Genomic DNA, 16,135 nt, shown 5'->3' with positions numbered 1-16,135 from the left:
TCCTCCTTAGTCTGTGTTCTCTCCTGACCATAGAGGGAGGATGAGTTGTCTTGTCTATTTCCCAAGCTCCCATCCCAGACTCCACTTCTCTTCTGAAAGACTTGGTCCTAATCCCAGCCCTTGACAGAACCCCAGGATGAGCTCTAACCCTAACCCTGGACCAGGACAGTGGCTCAGTGGATAGAGCACTGGGCCTGGAGTCAGGAAGACCTGCGTTCAAATCCTGCCTCAGATACTTCTAGTTGTATGACCATAGGCAAGTCACTTAACCTCCTTTTGGTTCAGCCCTAGACCAAATCCTCATCTGATTTACAGCCTAAACCCAATCCCTGGTCACAGACTGAGTCATCATATACCATCGCCCCAAAACTCTTAAATGAGTGTTGTTCCCATGGGAACCTGAACAAGAGACTGTGGATAGATTAGGGTTTCCATGGGCTGTTTAATTTCTCCTTTTGTGTCCCCAATACCTAGAATAATTCCTAGAACACAGTAGAAACTTAATAAAAATGTTTGCTAGATTGATACCTAGCACCTCTATCAATCAATCAACAAGCAGTCATTAACTACCTGTTATGTTCTAAGCACTGTGGTAAACTCTAGGTATACAAAGACAAAAATAAAATACTCCCAGCCTTCAAGGAGCTTCTTTTCTTAGTCAGACAACCTGAGGAATAGCAAGGATGATACAGTGGACTAGTTAGAAAGCTGGTGCTATTGTCCATACAGCTCTTATTAATAAGGAAAACAAACCAGGACGAGAGAGATGCATAAATTTTGCCCAGTACTTTATGCGGAAAGAAAACAGTGCTGGGAAACCTGAGAACAGGGATTACTTGTACCATTAAAGCTATGTGACTTTGTTGTCTGGGACATAATTCACCCAGATTCCCTGTGAAGTAATGGTCTATCTAATTAATGTAAATTAAGAGGCACAGCTCATTAACCAAACTCTCCCTAATGTTTCTTTTGTGGAGCAGCAAATTACAAATTTGTGGTTCCTGAAGATATCCGAGTGGGAAGCCCTCTGGGGTCCCTGACAGTCGAAGACCCTGACGAGCCCCAGAATCGAATGACCAAGTACGGCATCGTCCAGGGAGAATACAGGGACACCTTCATCATTGAGCTCGACGCTTCTAGGAACCAAGGCATCATCAAGCCCATGAAGGTACATGGAGCATATGGAGGTGAAGCAGAGAAGGCACATAAACCCTGCCTCAGTTTCCTCATTTGTGAAACCTACCTCCCAGGGTTGTTGTAAGGATAAAATATGATATTTGTAAAGCACTTTGCAAACTTTAAAGCACTATGTAAATTCTAGCTATTACTGTTAGAGGGATGATATCCCTTCCAAAGCAGAAATTCTGTGTTTCTTCTGATAGATTTAGAAATGCTTCCATAATGACCCCACCAACTCCAGCAACCAAGACTAAAGTACTAAGTGTCTGAGGTAGAGCAGGGCAAGGGTTAATTTGTTTTCTTTCCATTGGTAAGACTGACCCCAAATCCCATAAGCCTACCCATTCTACTGGAGGTACATCAACCCACCAGTCCGCAATCAACACCTAGTGTTGTGGGCCATGATAGGGAAGTCTAAGACCTGTTCCAGCCCTCAGGAAGGAGAGAAACTAGTTGAGGAGACAGGATGAATACACGTGCCAAGAACACTCTTCATTCCCCATATAAGTGTGGACAGATCCTATCCTTCTGACTTCCTACCTAACAATACAAAGCAATAGATGCAAAATGCCTACGAGGAACGTATGGGCTCACTTTTCTGGGACAACAATATCTGGGCTTGAATGATCTAGGAAGTCTTCCTGCAGAAGGTAGAATATGGCCATCTGGAGGGATGGGTGGGATTCATGGATCATAAGTAATTACGTCCAAAACAGAGTTGGGGGAAGGGGCTCCTGCTATTTAATGCAAGCAATGCCGACGGCATTGACCTAACCTTTAGGTCTGTATCTCCATGGATCAGTGGGAATTTGAATCCATTTGACTGAATTTCAAATACATAATAATAATAACTCAGTCCCCTAGCACTCTTTATAGGCAGAGCAGAGATTTTTACTATCTCCATTTTATACATAAGAAAACATATCCAAGAGGAAAAAAAGCAATTTGTCCTCTCAATACAATCCAGATCTCCAAACTCCAAGCTCATGGCTCTTTCCAAGTGTTCCCTTCTCTTTCCTAGCCTCTGGACTATGAACACATCAAAGAATATAGCTTCACCATCGAGGCAACGGACCCAACAATTAACCTCCGGTACCTGAATAATGTTCCCTCAAAGAACCTAGCTGTTGTTCACATCAATGTGACTGACGTGGATGAGCCTCCAGTCTTCTCTCAGCGTTTCTACCACTTCAAGCTGATGGAAAACCAAAAGAAACCCATAATTGGCTCAGTGTTAGCCAAGGATCCTGACGCAGCTCAACGGAACATTGAGTAAGAGGGAGCTGGTTTCTGTGGCTTTGGGGAGGGGAGGGATACCCAAATACAGTCCCTTGTTTGCCCCCTTCCAACAGATTCACGTAATTTTAGAAATGGAAGGAACTTTCAATGAAGAGATCTGCCAAACATTTCTTAAGTAGCAACTTGGTGCCAGGTGCTGTCTTAGGTGCTAGAAAATACAAAGGCTAAAATAAGGCAGTTCCTGCCCTCAAGTAGCTTACCTTCCACCAGGGAGGTAAAATATGTTCACAGAGGAGTAAATGCAGGATGTAATCAAAATAAATACACAGTGACAGGGAAGGATTGAGGAGGGGTACTACCAACTAGAGGAATCAAGAAAGGCCTCTTGAAGGAAGTGAATCTTGCACTGAGTCTTAAAGAGGTGTAAGTGAGGAAGGAGAGCTTTCCTGGGCATGCGACACAGCCTGTGCAAAGTGGGGGAGGCAGGAAATGGCACATGTTATCCAGCAAACAGCAAGGAGGCCAGCTTGGTTAGAATATAAAGCATGTAAGGGGCAATAATGTGTAAGCCTAGAAAGATAGGCTAGAAGTAAGATGGTAAAAGACTTAAAATGCCAAATGTAAATATAAAACACGGAATGCTAGGATGGAAGGGGACCCTAGAGGCCATCTGATCTAACCCTCTCATTTTACAGATGAGGAAACTGAGGCCACACAAGTCATCAGTGGCAGAGCTGGGAATCAAACCTAGATCTGATTAGAAATCCAATGCTCTCTCCTTTGATCCATTTTCCCTTTCTTTCTCACCTTATGACATCCTAACCCTCATCTCCTGAGATCTCAGGCTCCCTCTCATTTCCCAAGACCCCTCACCATTTTCCCCACACAATAGACAGACCCCATGCTGCCAACTTTCTGCCTATATCCCAACCTTTCAAGAATCAAATAATAATGATAACTCACACTCAGGGGATGTGCTGGATTCAGTGTGAGCACTTAACATTTCAGAAATCAGGAAACTCTACAAATCAGGGTTCAGTGTGTTGTTCTGTTGATCACTTAGACTTAAGAAACTGTTAATAATGCAGATTAAACATAAAAGTGTGTAGTTCATACTCTTTTTTCCCAAGGGAACATTTGTTAAACATTTACCAAAACACCCCTGCTCATACTTTTATAGTACCTGAAGGTTTAGGTACACAGAGCACTGGGCCTGGAGCCAGGAAGACCCTTCTCCCTGACTTCAAATCTGGCCTCAGACACTTACTAGCTGTGTGACCCTGAACAAGTCACTTTACCTTGTTTGCCTCAGTTTCCTCACCTATAAAATGAGTTGGAGAAGGAAATGACAAACCACTCCAGTATCTTCACCAAGAAAACCCCAAATGGGGTCATGAAGAATTAGATATGACTGAACAACAACAACAAAGGTTTACAAAGTGTTTTCCTCAGAACAACCCTATGAATTGGGTAGTATAAGTATTATGAATTTCAAATTTATAGAAGAGTAAACTGAGGCTAAGATGGCTCACCTTCTGGAAGTAATTGTGCCCATGGTTAAGCAACTAGTAAGTAACAAGACAAGAGAACTGAGACCCAGAATGGAGAAAAGACATGCCCAAGATCACAGAGAGTTAGTACCATAGCATATCTTGTGACCCACAACCCAGAGTTCTTTCTAATATACTGTTTTCCACCATAGCCAGAATAACTATTGTTACCGTATAAAAGTGCACAGTCTCAAATGTCATTAACATCCAAGGCCAAACTGACTTGACCCTGCTTAATACGTAGCTATGTGACCTTGAAAAAGTTACTCACCTTCCTCTAGCCTCAGATTCCTCATCTACAAAACAGCAAACCCAATGAAAGCATGTAGTGGGTGTTGGAAAGATATTCCAGGAGGTGTCTTTTCTCCTACAATGTAGATACTACATCCGGAAGACCAGCGATAGAGGACAATTTTTCAAAATCTCCAAGCAAGGTTACATTTCCAATCTTAAGGAATTGGACCGTGAAATCTACCCTTGGTATAACCTGACCATTGAAGCCAAAGAGATGGATCTTCGTGGTGAGCTGCCAATGGGGGATTTCCTTTCTGGGGCTCCCTCTTTTTTTTCTTCTCTGTTTACCTCTTTCTGACAAAGGCTGGGAGGGAAGACTTAAGAAAACATTCACATGTCTTTTTGGAAAGGAGAGGAGAAAAGCCAACCAAAGCTGAGGAAGATAGGGACAAGCAAGATGGTACAGATAAGCAACCAACAAGTATTTATTGCATGCTTCTTCTTTGCTCATTGTTGTGTGGTAAGAATGTTGGGCTTGGTGTCAGAAGACCCGGGTTCGAGTCCAAGATGTAGTGCTTACTAACTGTGGGACTTTGAACAAGAAATTGTATCTCTCCAAGCTTTAGTTTCAGATGAAAAGTTACGATGAGGCAACTGAGACCTCAGAAGAGGAGTTAACTTGTGAAAGGTCACAAAGCTGGTTAGTGACAGAGCTAGGGCTAGAAATCAGGTCTCCTGCTTTCCCATTCCGGGACTCTTTCCACCACTCTACCCCATTTTGTCTTGGTGATGACAGAAGAAGGATTGAGTCATGGGCACTTGTGTCAATGAATCTCAGATCTTTGGGGCACCAGCCATCCTCACAAAGCTAGGAGCCCTGTGATGATGACACCCCCTGTGGCTTTGTCATTCCCTAAGTCTGAATCCCTTGAGTCATATAGTCACAAGTACCAAAGAAGGAGGTATGATTTAAGAGTAACATCATCATTTCCTATCCCCAGGGCAACCCACTGGCCAAGAATCCATTGTTCAAGTTCACATCGAGATCCTGGATGAGAATGACAATGCCCCAGAGATCGCACAACCCAATGATGCCAAAGTGTGTGAGAATGCCGCCCCCGGAACAGTGAGTATCCTAGAAACTCTGTGTCCCTAGGCATTGTCCACAGGATGGGGGGGGGGGGAAGGGTAAGCTGGGTATGTTTACACTCAAGTCAGGAAGTAGGATCACATCAGACAAGATATAAATTAAAAAGAACATCTGAGAGAATCTCTTCTAACTCCTTCAATCCACAGGCAAGCACATTGATGCCCCTTCACACAGATAGTTAGCAGCAGACCAAGGATCAAAACCCAGATCTCCTGACTTCAATCCAGTGTTCTGTGACTATGGATTCCATTTTCTTATCTATATATAGCTCCCAGCTACAATAATTAGCTTGTTTTTGGCCTACGGCACAACATAATTCCCCCTAAGGTCTTCACTGTTCCCTCTTCTTCAGTTTTAAGGCATTTATTTTAGATGAAAAGTTATGAGTTCAATCACAAAAATCACTCTAAGCCCCTACTTGAGGAAAGTCCTAACATCTAGGGAGAAGTTGAGTCTTCTGCCTTATTTTATATTTATATCTGTCTCTAGTGAACCCCTGGCATTTTTGTAGTTGAGGCAAGCTTCAGCTTACTGGAAACTTTTAGATAATGAAACATGAGATTATATTATAAGATTGATACGATATTATAGGATTATGTTAAGTTTATATGGGCGGATTTCCACCAGAAGGATGTATTGGGAAAAGATCAGGCCTTTTATTGGGATTTCCCTCAGCCTAAGTTTTCTGCCTCAAAATGTCTACAGAGTCTCCTTAATATCTCCCTTCTCTCCCACAGCTAGCTTTGCTCCTCAAGGATATGCTGGGATGCCATACTTGCTCCAGCTTGCCAATCTCAACCACCCCAATTTTATGTACAAAATGAGAGCATTAGACTAGCCAATCTTTGAAGTTCTTTCCAGATCTGATATTCTCTCTATGTCCTAAGGTCCTTTCCAGCTCTGACATTTATGATCCAACTTTAACATTTGAACATTTTAAGTTGTGAGGTCCTTTTCAGCTCTAAATTCTACGTTTTAAGGTTCCTTCCAGAGGCTGTGCGTAGGAAGAACCAGACACTCAACTTGATACTCTCCAGGACTCCTGAATCCTCATTCTCACCCTGACCACTTTTATGCCTTTTATACTGCTACTACCCTCTCTTCACCTTTTCCCCATTTCCACTTTCACCACCCACCTCACACACATTTTCCATTTCTTTATGTGAGGAGTACACCTCTAAACACTACCATTGCCTCTGGAAAGAGGCAGTTTTCTTGGTCCTTTGTGACTTCAAAGACCATAACTCCCTTTTCTGGCTAAAATTCCCCTATGTGTTGTCTCCCCCATTAGAATGTAAGCCCCTTGAAGATAGCAACTACCTCATTTTTGTATTTGTATCTCCAGCACTTAGCACAGTGGCGGGCCCATAGTAAATGCTTTTCATTCATTCATTAAAGAAAGAGTTGAGTGGAATGTTCTAAGATGTCTCCCAATTCTGACATTCCATGAATTGAAGTGAATGGACAGTGGACAACCCCCATGTCTATACACCCAAAACACATGGCAGTCTTGGCTGATGTCAGTAACCCTACAGTTCAGTAGAATAGCTCCTGGTCGTTTTCACCCTTTATTTGCTTTTGTGATATATTTATTTTCAGGATGTCTAAAATTACTTCTATTACTAAGGTAGCCACCAGGCTCAGGTACAAAATTGACATTTATTAAAAAGCTAAGAAATCTGAAAAAAACAAACCCAGAGGCAACACTACTATGGTCTCACTGTAAATTGTTCAACCCTGCAGACAGAATGGTTGTGGTGACTGGTTTCTTCTCAAAGTTCCTCTCAAGGCATAGAAACCCACAGGCCTTTAAGGGTAATAGTTAAAAAGACTCAATTAGGAACTTCCTTCTTCCCTTGGAACTTGCCCACACAGACCCATGAAATAGCTGGTCTGGCCATGTGACCTAATCTTTAAAAGCAAGTTTGTTTATGTGCAAGGGTATTGTGGGTAAAGTGAAAGACTTTCTCTGAATATAGGATTTTCAGGGTGGAGGTTCCCTCAGTGTTTTGAAGAGCTACTAGAGCAGTCTTATTGCCCACCCCCAACACCCAAGGGCTGGCCCCTTTGCTCAAGAAAATCACTTTCCTCTAAATGGTATTTATAATCTCAAAATTAGGGCAGCTAAGAAGCCCATTGGATAGAGTGCCAGACCTTGAGTCAGGAAGACCTTAGTTCAGATTTGGCCTCAGACACTTACCCTCCTGTGTGACCCTGGGCAAGTCACTTCACCCCATTTACCTCAGTTTCTTCATCTGTAAAATGAGCTGGAGAAGGAAATGACAAACCACTTTAATATCTCTGCCAAGAAAACCCCAAATAGGGTCATGAAGAGTCAGTCATGACTGAAATGGCTGAACAACAACAATAAATCCTAAAATTTCCCTGGGGGTTTACTTGTTCCTTGCATAGGCGTTCCCAGAGAGATACATGGTGCCATATGGATGTGGTAATTCTAACCTATTCTGATAGCTGAAGTTGTGTCCATAGATTCTTCATTTTCCACTACTGAGAAACAATGTTTCTGCACCCAGTTCACTACCCTGTTGTATGTAGGACTGACTCCCCATTTCCTTCTTTTCGATCACTACAGTTAGTCACAAGGATCATGGCCACAGACAAGGATGTAACACCACCGGACGTAAAGTTCAAATACTCCCTGAGCAAAGAGGACAGCAATTTCACCCTGACAGAAAATCGAGGTATTGTGTCTCTATGAGAGTTCCTGTTATAATGATACTTATAATAACATCATACTTCTATGGCACCTCAAAATTTATGAAGAATTTCCCATCCCTTCCAACAATTCCATCAACTCTCTTTCTGGCTGCTCTTCCTGCCTCAAGTCTCTCCCCACTCCACTCAGCCGTCAAATTGATTTTCCCAAAGCACAGGTAGGAACATGTCACCTTCCTATTTAATACATTACAGTGGCTTCCTATTATCTCTAGGACCAAATATAAAATACTCTGCCATTTAAAGACCTCCATAATCCATCCCCTTCCTAACCTTTCTGGACTATTTACACCTTACCATTTTCCATGTGGTGACACTGACCTTCATGGTGGTCCTTGCATAAGATATGCCATCTCCCAGTTTGGGGTGTTTTCACTGTCTGTCCCCCATGCCTGAAATTCTCTCTCTCCTCATCTCCACCTCTCAGCTTCCTTGGCTTCCAGTCCTTCTCTTTTACAAGAAATCTTCCCTGATCCTCCTTCATGCTAATGTATTCCATCAGTTGGTTTTATCTCTAATTTATCCTATCTATAGCCCATTTACACAGAGTTCTTTGAACACGGTGTCCCCCTTCTTAAGAGCAGGGACTATCTTTTGCCTTTTTTTGTATCCTTGGCACTTAGCAAAGTGTCTGACACCTAGTAGGCATTTAAATATATGTCACCTTGACTTGCTAGGTACTAGAAGCATTATTTTTCCCATTTTATAGAGAAGGAAAATATAATGGAAAAGGTTAAATTATTTGCACAGTATCATGCAATTAATACCAGTAAGGATTTTAACCCATGTCTCCTAATTCCAAGTCTTGTGATCTTTGAAGGCTACCACATTGTCTCTCATACAACCCAGTTTTCCAACTCAATTCAAAAAGAGAAAGTACAGCTAAGATTATCAGGCCAAATTCTTTTGTAACCTCAGGACTTAAAACTAGAAGAAACTTTAGAGATAATAATATCTAGCATTTATATAGTGTTTTAAGGATTTCAAAGTGTTTTAGATACATTATCTCATTTAATGTTCTTAATGACCCTGTAGGATAATGCTTTCATTATGCCTATTTTATATTTTAAGGTTGGGAGAGATTAAGTGATTTACCCAGCATCACATAGCTAGTGTCTAAGGCAGGATTTGAACTCAGGTCTTTCAGAACACCTAGAGATCATTTAATCCAACTCTCTCATTTACAAATGGGGAAAATGAATTACATATTTAGGAAACCAATATGGTAATACAGGTACAATGTTAGAGGCTGAAAACTCAACAAAATAGAACTGAAAGAATGCTGAATCTGTAATAGAAGGATTTGGTTTTGGGAAGAGAAAGGAAGGATAGGAAAGGGAAAAGAAGAGAAGAAGAGGGAGGAAAAGACAGGGAAGGGAATGATAGAGAAAGATAGGGAAGGGAAGACTAGAGAAGGGGAGGATAGGGAAGAGAATGAAACAGAAAGATAGGGAAAGATGGGGAAGGGAAGGGAAGGGAAAAGAAAGGGAGGGAAGAAAAGGGAAAGGAAGGAAAAAGAAGAGAAGAGAATGGAAGGAAAAAGAAAGATAGGAAAGGAAAAGAATGGAAAGAAAGGGAAGTGGAGGATAGATAAGGGAAGATTTGAGAAGGGAAGGGAAGGGAATGGAAGAGAATAGAAAGAAAGGGAAGGGAAAGAAAGGGAAGGAAAGAGAAAGGAAATGAAGCAAAGGGAAGGAAGGAAAAAGAAGGAAGAGAACAAAAGGAAAGAGAAGGAAATGGAAGGGAAAGAAAGGGAAGAAAACAAACATTTATTAAGAACCTACTATATGCCAGGCATAATGCTAAGCACTTTACAAATATCATCTCCTTTGAATTCCAGTTCTGCCATTTACTACCTGTATAACCTCAGGCAAGGGAAGTCGCTTCTCTGGGCCTCAGTTTCCTCCTCTATAAAATAAGGGGTTGGACAAGATGATCTCTAACTTCTCTTGGAACCCTATATATGATATTATGAGCCCACAACAGCGTTGTGCCAGACTCCCAGGATATTAGCAGCTGTGTCAGATCAGTGACCTTATCCAGATGTACTTTCCCTTTCAGACAATTCAGCCAACATCACGGTGAAATATGGTCAGTTCGATCGGGAGAGAGCCAAGGTTCACTACCTTCCTGTGGTCATTGCTGACAATGGGAAACCCAGCCTTACAGGTACCACTACCCTCGTCATCACAGTCTGCAAATGCAATGACCATGGGGAGCCCACGTTCTGTGAAGAGCCAGCCAAGCAGGTTGGAGTGAGCATCCAGGCCCTTGTGGCCATCTTTCTGTGCATCCTCACCATTGTTGGTAAGTGTGAGAGCCTTGACCTTGTAAAGTAGGGTCTTATTTGGGGTCGAAGGGAGGGAGGGGCCAGGTTTTGAGTAAGCAAGAAGTATATGACATAATTTTTGAAGCCTTGGAGTGGGAATTAGAGACCCACATTCTTGACCTGGCTTGGCCACTAACTGACTTGGTGACCTTTCATAATTTTCTTCCTCTCCCTGGGCCTTGATTCTCTCATCTTTAAAATGAGACAGTCAAATTAGATGATCCCAAAAGCCCATTCTACATCTAATATTCTTCATTCTTTGTGGTGTAACAGGCCTAGTCCAGTGTTCATTCTAATATACTACCAAGAAGCAAGGATTGTTATGCCCATTTTACAGAGGAGAGAAGGGCCAGGCCATGAAACAATGTGCCCAAAGTCATATATAGCTTGTAAGTGGCAGAGGAAGGATTGAAACCTAGGTTGTCTAACTCCCAGCCAATGCAACAAACAACATTCAAAATGCCAGCTCTGGATATTTTTGCTGGCCGTCCATTATGCCTAGAGCTCTTTCCCTCCTTACCTCTGCCTCCTGGCTTCCTTCAAGTCCCAGCTAAAATCCCACTTTCTATAGGAAGCCTTTCCCAATCCCCCTTAAATCTAGAGTCTTCTCTTTAATGATTATTTCCCATTTATCCTGTATATATCTTGTTTGCACATAGTTGTTTGCATGTCACCTCTCCCATTAGATTAGAGCTCCTTGAGGGCAGGGACCATCGTTTACCTTTCTTTCTATCCCATTTGACAGCATCAGTGACTTTGGTGACAAGAACTTTTTTTCTGGGTTTTCAGCAACCTGAACTATAGCATCTATAGGAGCAGCTGCCAGGCTGCTTGTGATGGCAGAGGATGATGGCAGAGGGCAGTGGGTTATTACTATTCCCAAAGCTCTTCAGTCCAGGGTGCTGGGTTGTCTCCATTGAGGTCTAAGAGGAGATAGTGGTCAGTGTAGTGGTGGTCTGACTAATCTTTAGCTCTTCCTTCAAGGGGACTGACAAGGCCATCTAACAGAGCCAGGTGCCATCACATAATAAAAAGAATCACCAGGTTGGGATGTATTATGAAATGTTGGTTCTAGAGCAGGCTCTGCCATTGACTTGTTGTGAGACTCCCAACAACTCACTCCTCTGGGCTTCAGTTTCATCATCTGTAAAATGAGGAGGTTGACCTAGATTGTTTTTAAGGTTGCTCCAGTTCTAGAACTCTTTGTAAACCTTAAAGCACCTTACAAATGCTAGTTATTATTATTATTATTATTATTATTATTATTATTAGAATTGGCAGGAACTTAAAACACAGAACACAGGGTGCTAGAATTAGAAGGACCTTGAAAACATAAGTTGTAGAATGTTGAAACATTCTTTGTTCACACAATCTAAGGACCCTTGCAGTTTGGACACTGTGTGACAGTTAGTAACGCACACTGCCATTAGATTGTAATCTTCTTGAGGGAAGTAACTGTCTTTTGCCTCTTTTTGTAGCTCCAGTGTTTAGCTAAGTGTGTGGTACATAGTAGGTGCTTTGCAAATGTTTATTGATTGACTGACTGTGTGCTTAGTAAGAGTTGACAGAAATATGTTTTACTTGCAGTGATCACAGTTCTCATCATCCTCCGCCGACGGTTAAGGAAACAGGACAGAGCTCAAGGCAAGAATGTAGCAGAAATTCACGAGCAGCTGGTCACCTATGATGAGGAAGGCGGCGGAGAGATGGACACCAATAGCTATGATGTATCTGTGCTCAACTCAGCCTACAAGAGCGGTGGGAAGCCACCAGGAGGGAAGCCACCCAGGTCTGCCCTAGATGCACGGCCTTCTCTCTATGCTCAGATCCAGAAACCTCCAAGGCCTGCTCACCCCCCAGCCGTAAGTGGGGAGATGGCTGTTATGATTGAGGTGAAGAAGGATGAGGCAGACCATGATGGCGGTGGGCCCCCATACGACACACTCCACATCTATGGCTATGAAGGAGCTGAGTCCATTGCCGAATCACTCAGCAGCCTTGTCACAGATTCCTCAGATTCAGACATTGACTATGACTTCTTGAATGACTGGGGGCCCAGGTTCAAAATGTTAGCTGAGCTATATGGCACTGAGCCTAGCCAGGAACTGTTATATTAAAGTCACCACTGACTGGGGGCTCTGAAGGACAAGAGTTGTCAGAGGCCAGCCACCATTGGCACCTACGGCCAAGTTCTCCCACTAGGGTTCAATAAAACCCATTTCATTTGGATCCCAGAAACCAGCCCCTTTGCAGAAAAAGATTCAAATCCCCAAGGTAATCTGAAAGAAGCCATAAGGCTAGACATAGCCACTTTTTAATTTCTTGTACATAATAGATACTCAATAATGGCTTGTTGGATTCACTTGAATTTGGAAGATGTAGAAAAATAACTGAGTATAATCACACACCTCATCCTCCATTTATCCACACCTCTGGAGAGGAAGTGAGATATAGTGGAAAAAACCCTGGATTTGGACCCAAGTTCAAATTTTACCTCTGCTAATCACTACTCATAAATGTGAAAAAGTCACTTCTCTGGGCCTCAATTTCCTCTTTTGTAAAATGAAGTGGATGGACTGGTTGTTGTCCTTCTGTGCTCAGAGAGGACCAAAATGATATCATTATGTCAGAGTCAAGGTACAGTGTGTCCGACTGTGGCTGATCAGACCAAGACAATGTCTAAGGTCTCTTCCAGTTCTATAACCTGAGATTGTGTGAAAAACATGGCCATTCTGACAATGAAGGCACCAGCATCTACCTGATGGCAGATACCATGTAAGAGAGCAAACTACCCACTTCTACCTGGTTTGCCATGCCAACTAAGCAAGAGCTGACAGCTCAGTACCACGCAGTGCTTGGGAGAGAAGATGTCTATGGGAAGCCATGCCAACTGCATTTGTTTTGCTTCAAATTTGCTAGTAATCTTCATAGCTCACCCTTACTCCCTCTGAACTAACAGTATAGGAAGGATTTTCCCCACACACCACACTCAGGTCCTTAAAACTGCTAACCACAGTGACCATCTTCAGACTTTGGAGGCTAAAGTGGTTAAAATTCTCAGGAGCTTCCTTAATGAATAGCATCTTCTGGGTCAGTCTGGTTTGGGTTCCATGACCACAGAGAAGTGAACTTGGTGACCTGCAGCCTCTGGATGTGATCTATCCAGCTAGCTGGGCTATTTCCTTTCAGTGAAGCCCCAGAGTATCTCAGAAGTCACACACACACACACACACACACACACACACACACACACACACACACATTCTTACCTCTTAGAAACAGAAATGCATCCATCAATCAAGTGTGTATTCACCTTTGTGAATAGATCCTCTTACACACACACACACATACACACACACACACACACACACACAATCTCAGAGTTGGAAGAGATCTCAGAGGTCATATATTCCAACCCCATACCTACTACAACATCCCAGAAAACTAATCAGATGGCCTTTGCTTCAAAGACTCCCAGGGAAGGAAAACTCTTACCTCCCAAAGCAATGCATTCTATTTTTGGACAGTTCCAAGTATTAGGAAGTTTTTCTTATGCAGAGGTAAAATCTGCCCCTGCAACCTCCACTAATTATAATTCTGCTTAATTTCTCCTAATTCTGCCCTCCGAGTCCAAACACACTAATTCTTATCCTTCATCATGGCAGCCCTTCAAACACTTGCAAACAGCTAGCTTGTGTTTTCCCTAAGGAATATGCCTAAGTTTTCTTTCCTGAAGACGGACCATCCCCGAGTACCTACACCCATGGGGAAGGGGCATGGCCGAAGCATCTCACCCACCTGATCCCCCTCCCCTGAATATGCTCTAATTAGTCATTATCATGCGTCAAATTGGACACAATATTCTGGTTGTGCTGTAAGACAGAGGACAGTGGGACAGTTGCCTCCATTATTCTGAATACTCTGCCTCTAGCATTATGACTGTATGATAGCCTATATAATGCAGCTGTTGGGACTGCCGCCTCAAACTATCGACATATTCAACTTGGAGCTGACCAGATCCCATCAATATCACTTCATTCCCTGGAAAAGCCAGGCACAGCTCCCAACATCACCCTACTAAAATTACTTGTTGTACTGTGGCATTGAAGGGTCCACTGAACCCCTCTCCCAAGATTCATAATACAGATGAATTTTTCCTCACAGATGAGATGACAGAGATGGGAAATGACTCACCATGGAATAGGGTTCAAGACCACCTTTTGTCTCTCTCCTAATTTGCAACCTTCAACCTTTAAAGGGCCTATGATTTTTTTCTAATTGGTACCCCACACACACCAATGCAGACTGCAACCTCCCACAGTCTTTGAGAGGTGCTGTAGCTGAAAAGTTCATTAATTTATGCCCAACCTGGTGAGGCACCTTTGTGAATGGAGCTACTCTGGTCCTTGAATGACAGGCACACAGTCACATGGTCCATACTTCCTGCTTAGTAAGAAGCATGTATTCCACTGACAAAACGTTTGTGAGTTCCGGGTCACCTGCACGCTACAGTGAGGCACTAGAAAAGGACTTGAAAGATTGAATCTTCAAATGCTATCTAAATGGGAGCTACTATCATATGACCTTTCTTTTAGAAACCACCTGACAAAAGTAGACTTCATTCCCCCTGAAGACCCAAAGGACCCAGCTCTGCTGCCTTGACCTTGATCTGAATTTTGCATACCCACCACCACCATCATCACCATTTGTTTTCTCCTTTGCAATGGAGGTAGGCCTGAAAAGGCCCTCTGTCCCTCTTTATCTCAGGGATAAATGGCTGTGAGGTATCAATTGCCTCCTTTTCTGGCTGGTATCCAAATCTAGTACCCAAGTTCATGCCAGCCCCACTGGACCATTCCTCTCATATAGATCCAGTAAAGGAACAAAGAAAAACTTTCCCAGACTGACTCATATCCCATCAGGAGCCACCTGTAGTAACCCAAAAATCAAACATTCTTTGGCAAATACATATCAAAAAGTTCACTGTCCACATAGCCAGAAGAAATATACTGAGAATCCTGGTAGTCTCACTCTCTAATCCATGCAGCAATGTCTTAAGCCTGTTTGGGGTGCTTTCTCTCTGTGACAAAATGTAGATAACACTGAAATATTTCCTAACCTCTCACTAGTTGGGTTTTTTTTCCTACATAAAAGTATTTTACTAATAATACTGACAAGTAAACATATATATAGCTCAAAATATTAGTTCATAATTAATTATGTGCTAGTCAAACTAACTTAATATTAATTCAGATTACGTTAGTTGGATAAGGTTTCATAAAACCTTTCTTTCCCCACCCCCCACCTTTTAGTATAGTAATTGTTTTCTGGAGCTATTAACTGTACATTGGCCAAACTGCTGCACTGAATGTACTGTATTTTTATATTTGGGGTTTTTACTTAAATAAAAGACAATCTTGAGGTTGTTTTTTTGGGAGTTGTATTTCACTGTTTGATCACTAAACTAAACAGTCGACATCAATCACATTTGGCTGATGTGCCTTTGAGTAAATTTAAATTTCCCAGCCATGGAGATGGGAAGGCAGAAGGCAGAGCCCCTGGGTCACAGTCCTGGCTCTGATGTGCTTTAGCTATGTGGCCTTGAGGAAATCACATTCCCCTCTCTGGGCCTCAGTTTTTTTCATATGTAAAATGAGGAGATTAGACTAAATAGTGTCTAAGAAAGCTGAACATCAGGGCTGGAAGGGCCCTTGGAAC

General features: G+C 42.5%; 1 protein-coding gene across 7 annotated transcripts in view; it reads left to right on the top strand.

The window, feature by feature from the left end:
- Nucleotides 1–15,854, top strand: part of CDH5 (cadherin 5) — a 54,821-nt gene extending 38,967 nt beyond the window's left edge. For all 7 annotated transcript variants that reach the window (XM_020989452.2, XM_020989455.2, XM_020989453.2 and 4 more), the window contains 7 exons: nt 981–1,168; nt 2,201–2,451; nt 4,347–4,489; nt 5,204–5,328; nt 7,946–8,054; nt 10,150–10,395; nt 12,005–15,854. In XM_020989452.2, the coding sequence (XP_020845111.1) occupies nt 981–1,168; nt 2,201–2,451; nt 4,347–4,489; nt 5,204–5,328; nt 7,946–8,054; nt 10,150–10,395; nt 12,005–12,534 (1,592 nt within the window). In that variant the 3' untranslated portion in view covers nt 12,535–15,854. The remainder of the gene's footprint in view (nt 1–980; nt 1,169–2,200; nt 2,452–4,346; nt 4,490–5,203; nt 5,329–7,945; nt 8,055–10,149; nt 10,396–12,004) is intronic.
- Nucleotides 15,855–16,135: the final 281 nt, after the last annotated feature.

The sequence above is a fragment of the Phascolarctos cinereus genome, unplaced genomic scaffold (assembly GCF_003287225.1).
Source record: "Phascolarctos cinereus isolate Bilbo 61053 unplaced genomic scaffold, phaCin_HiC Scaffold_2;HRSCAF=192, whole genome shotgun sequence".
NCBI lineage: Eukaryota > Metazoa > Chordata > Mammalia > Diprotodontia > Phascolarctidae > Phascolarctos > Phascolarctos cinereus.
Note: the sequence above shows the minus strand (reverse complement) of the source record. Positions and strands in the feature narration are given on the sequence as shown.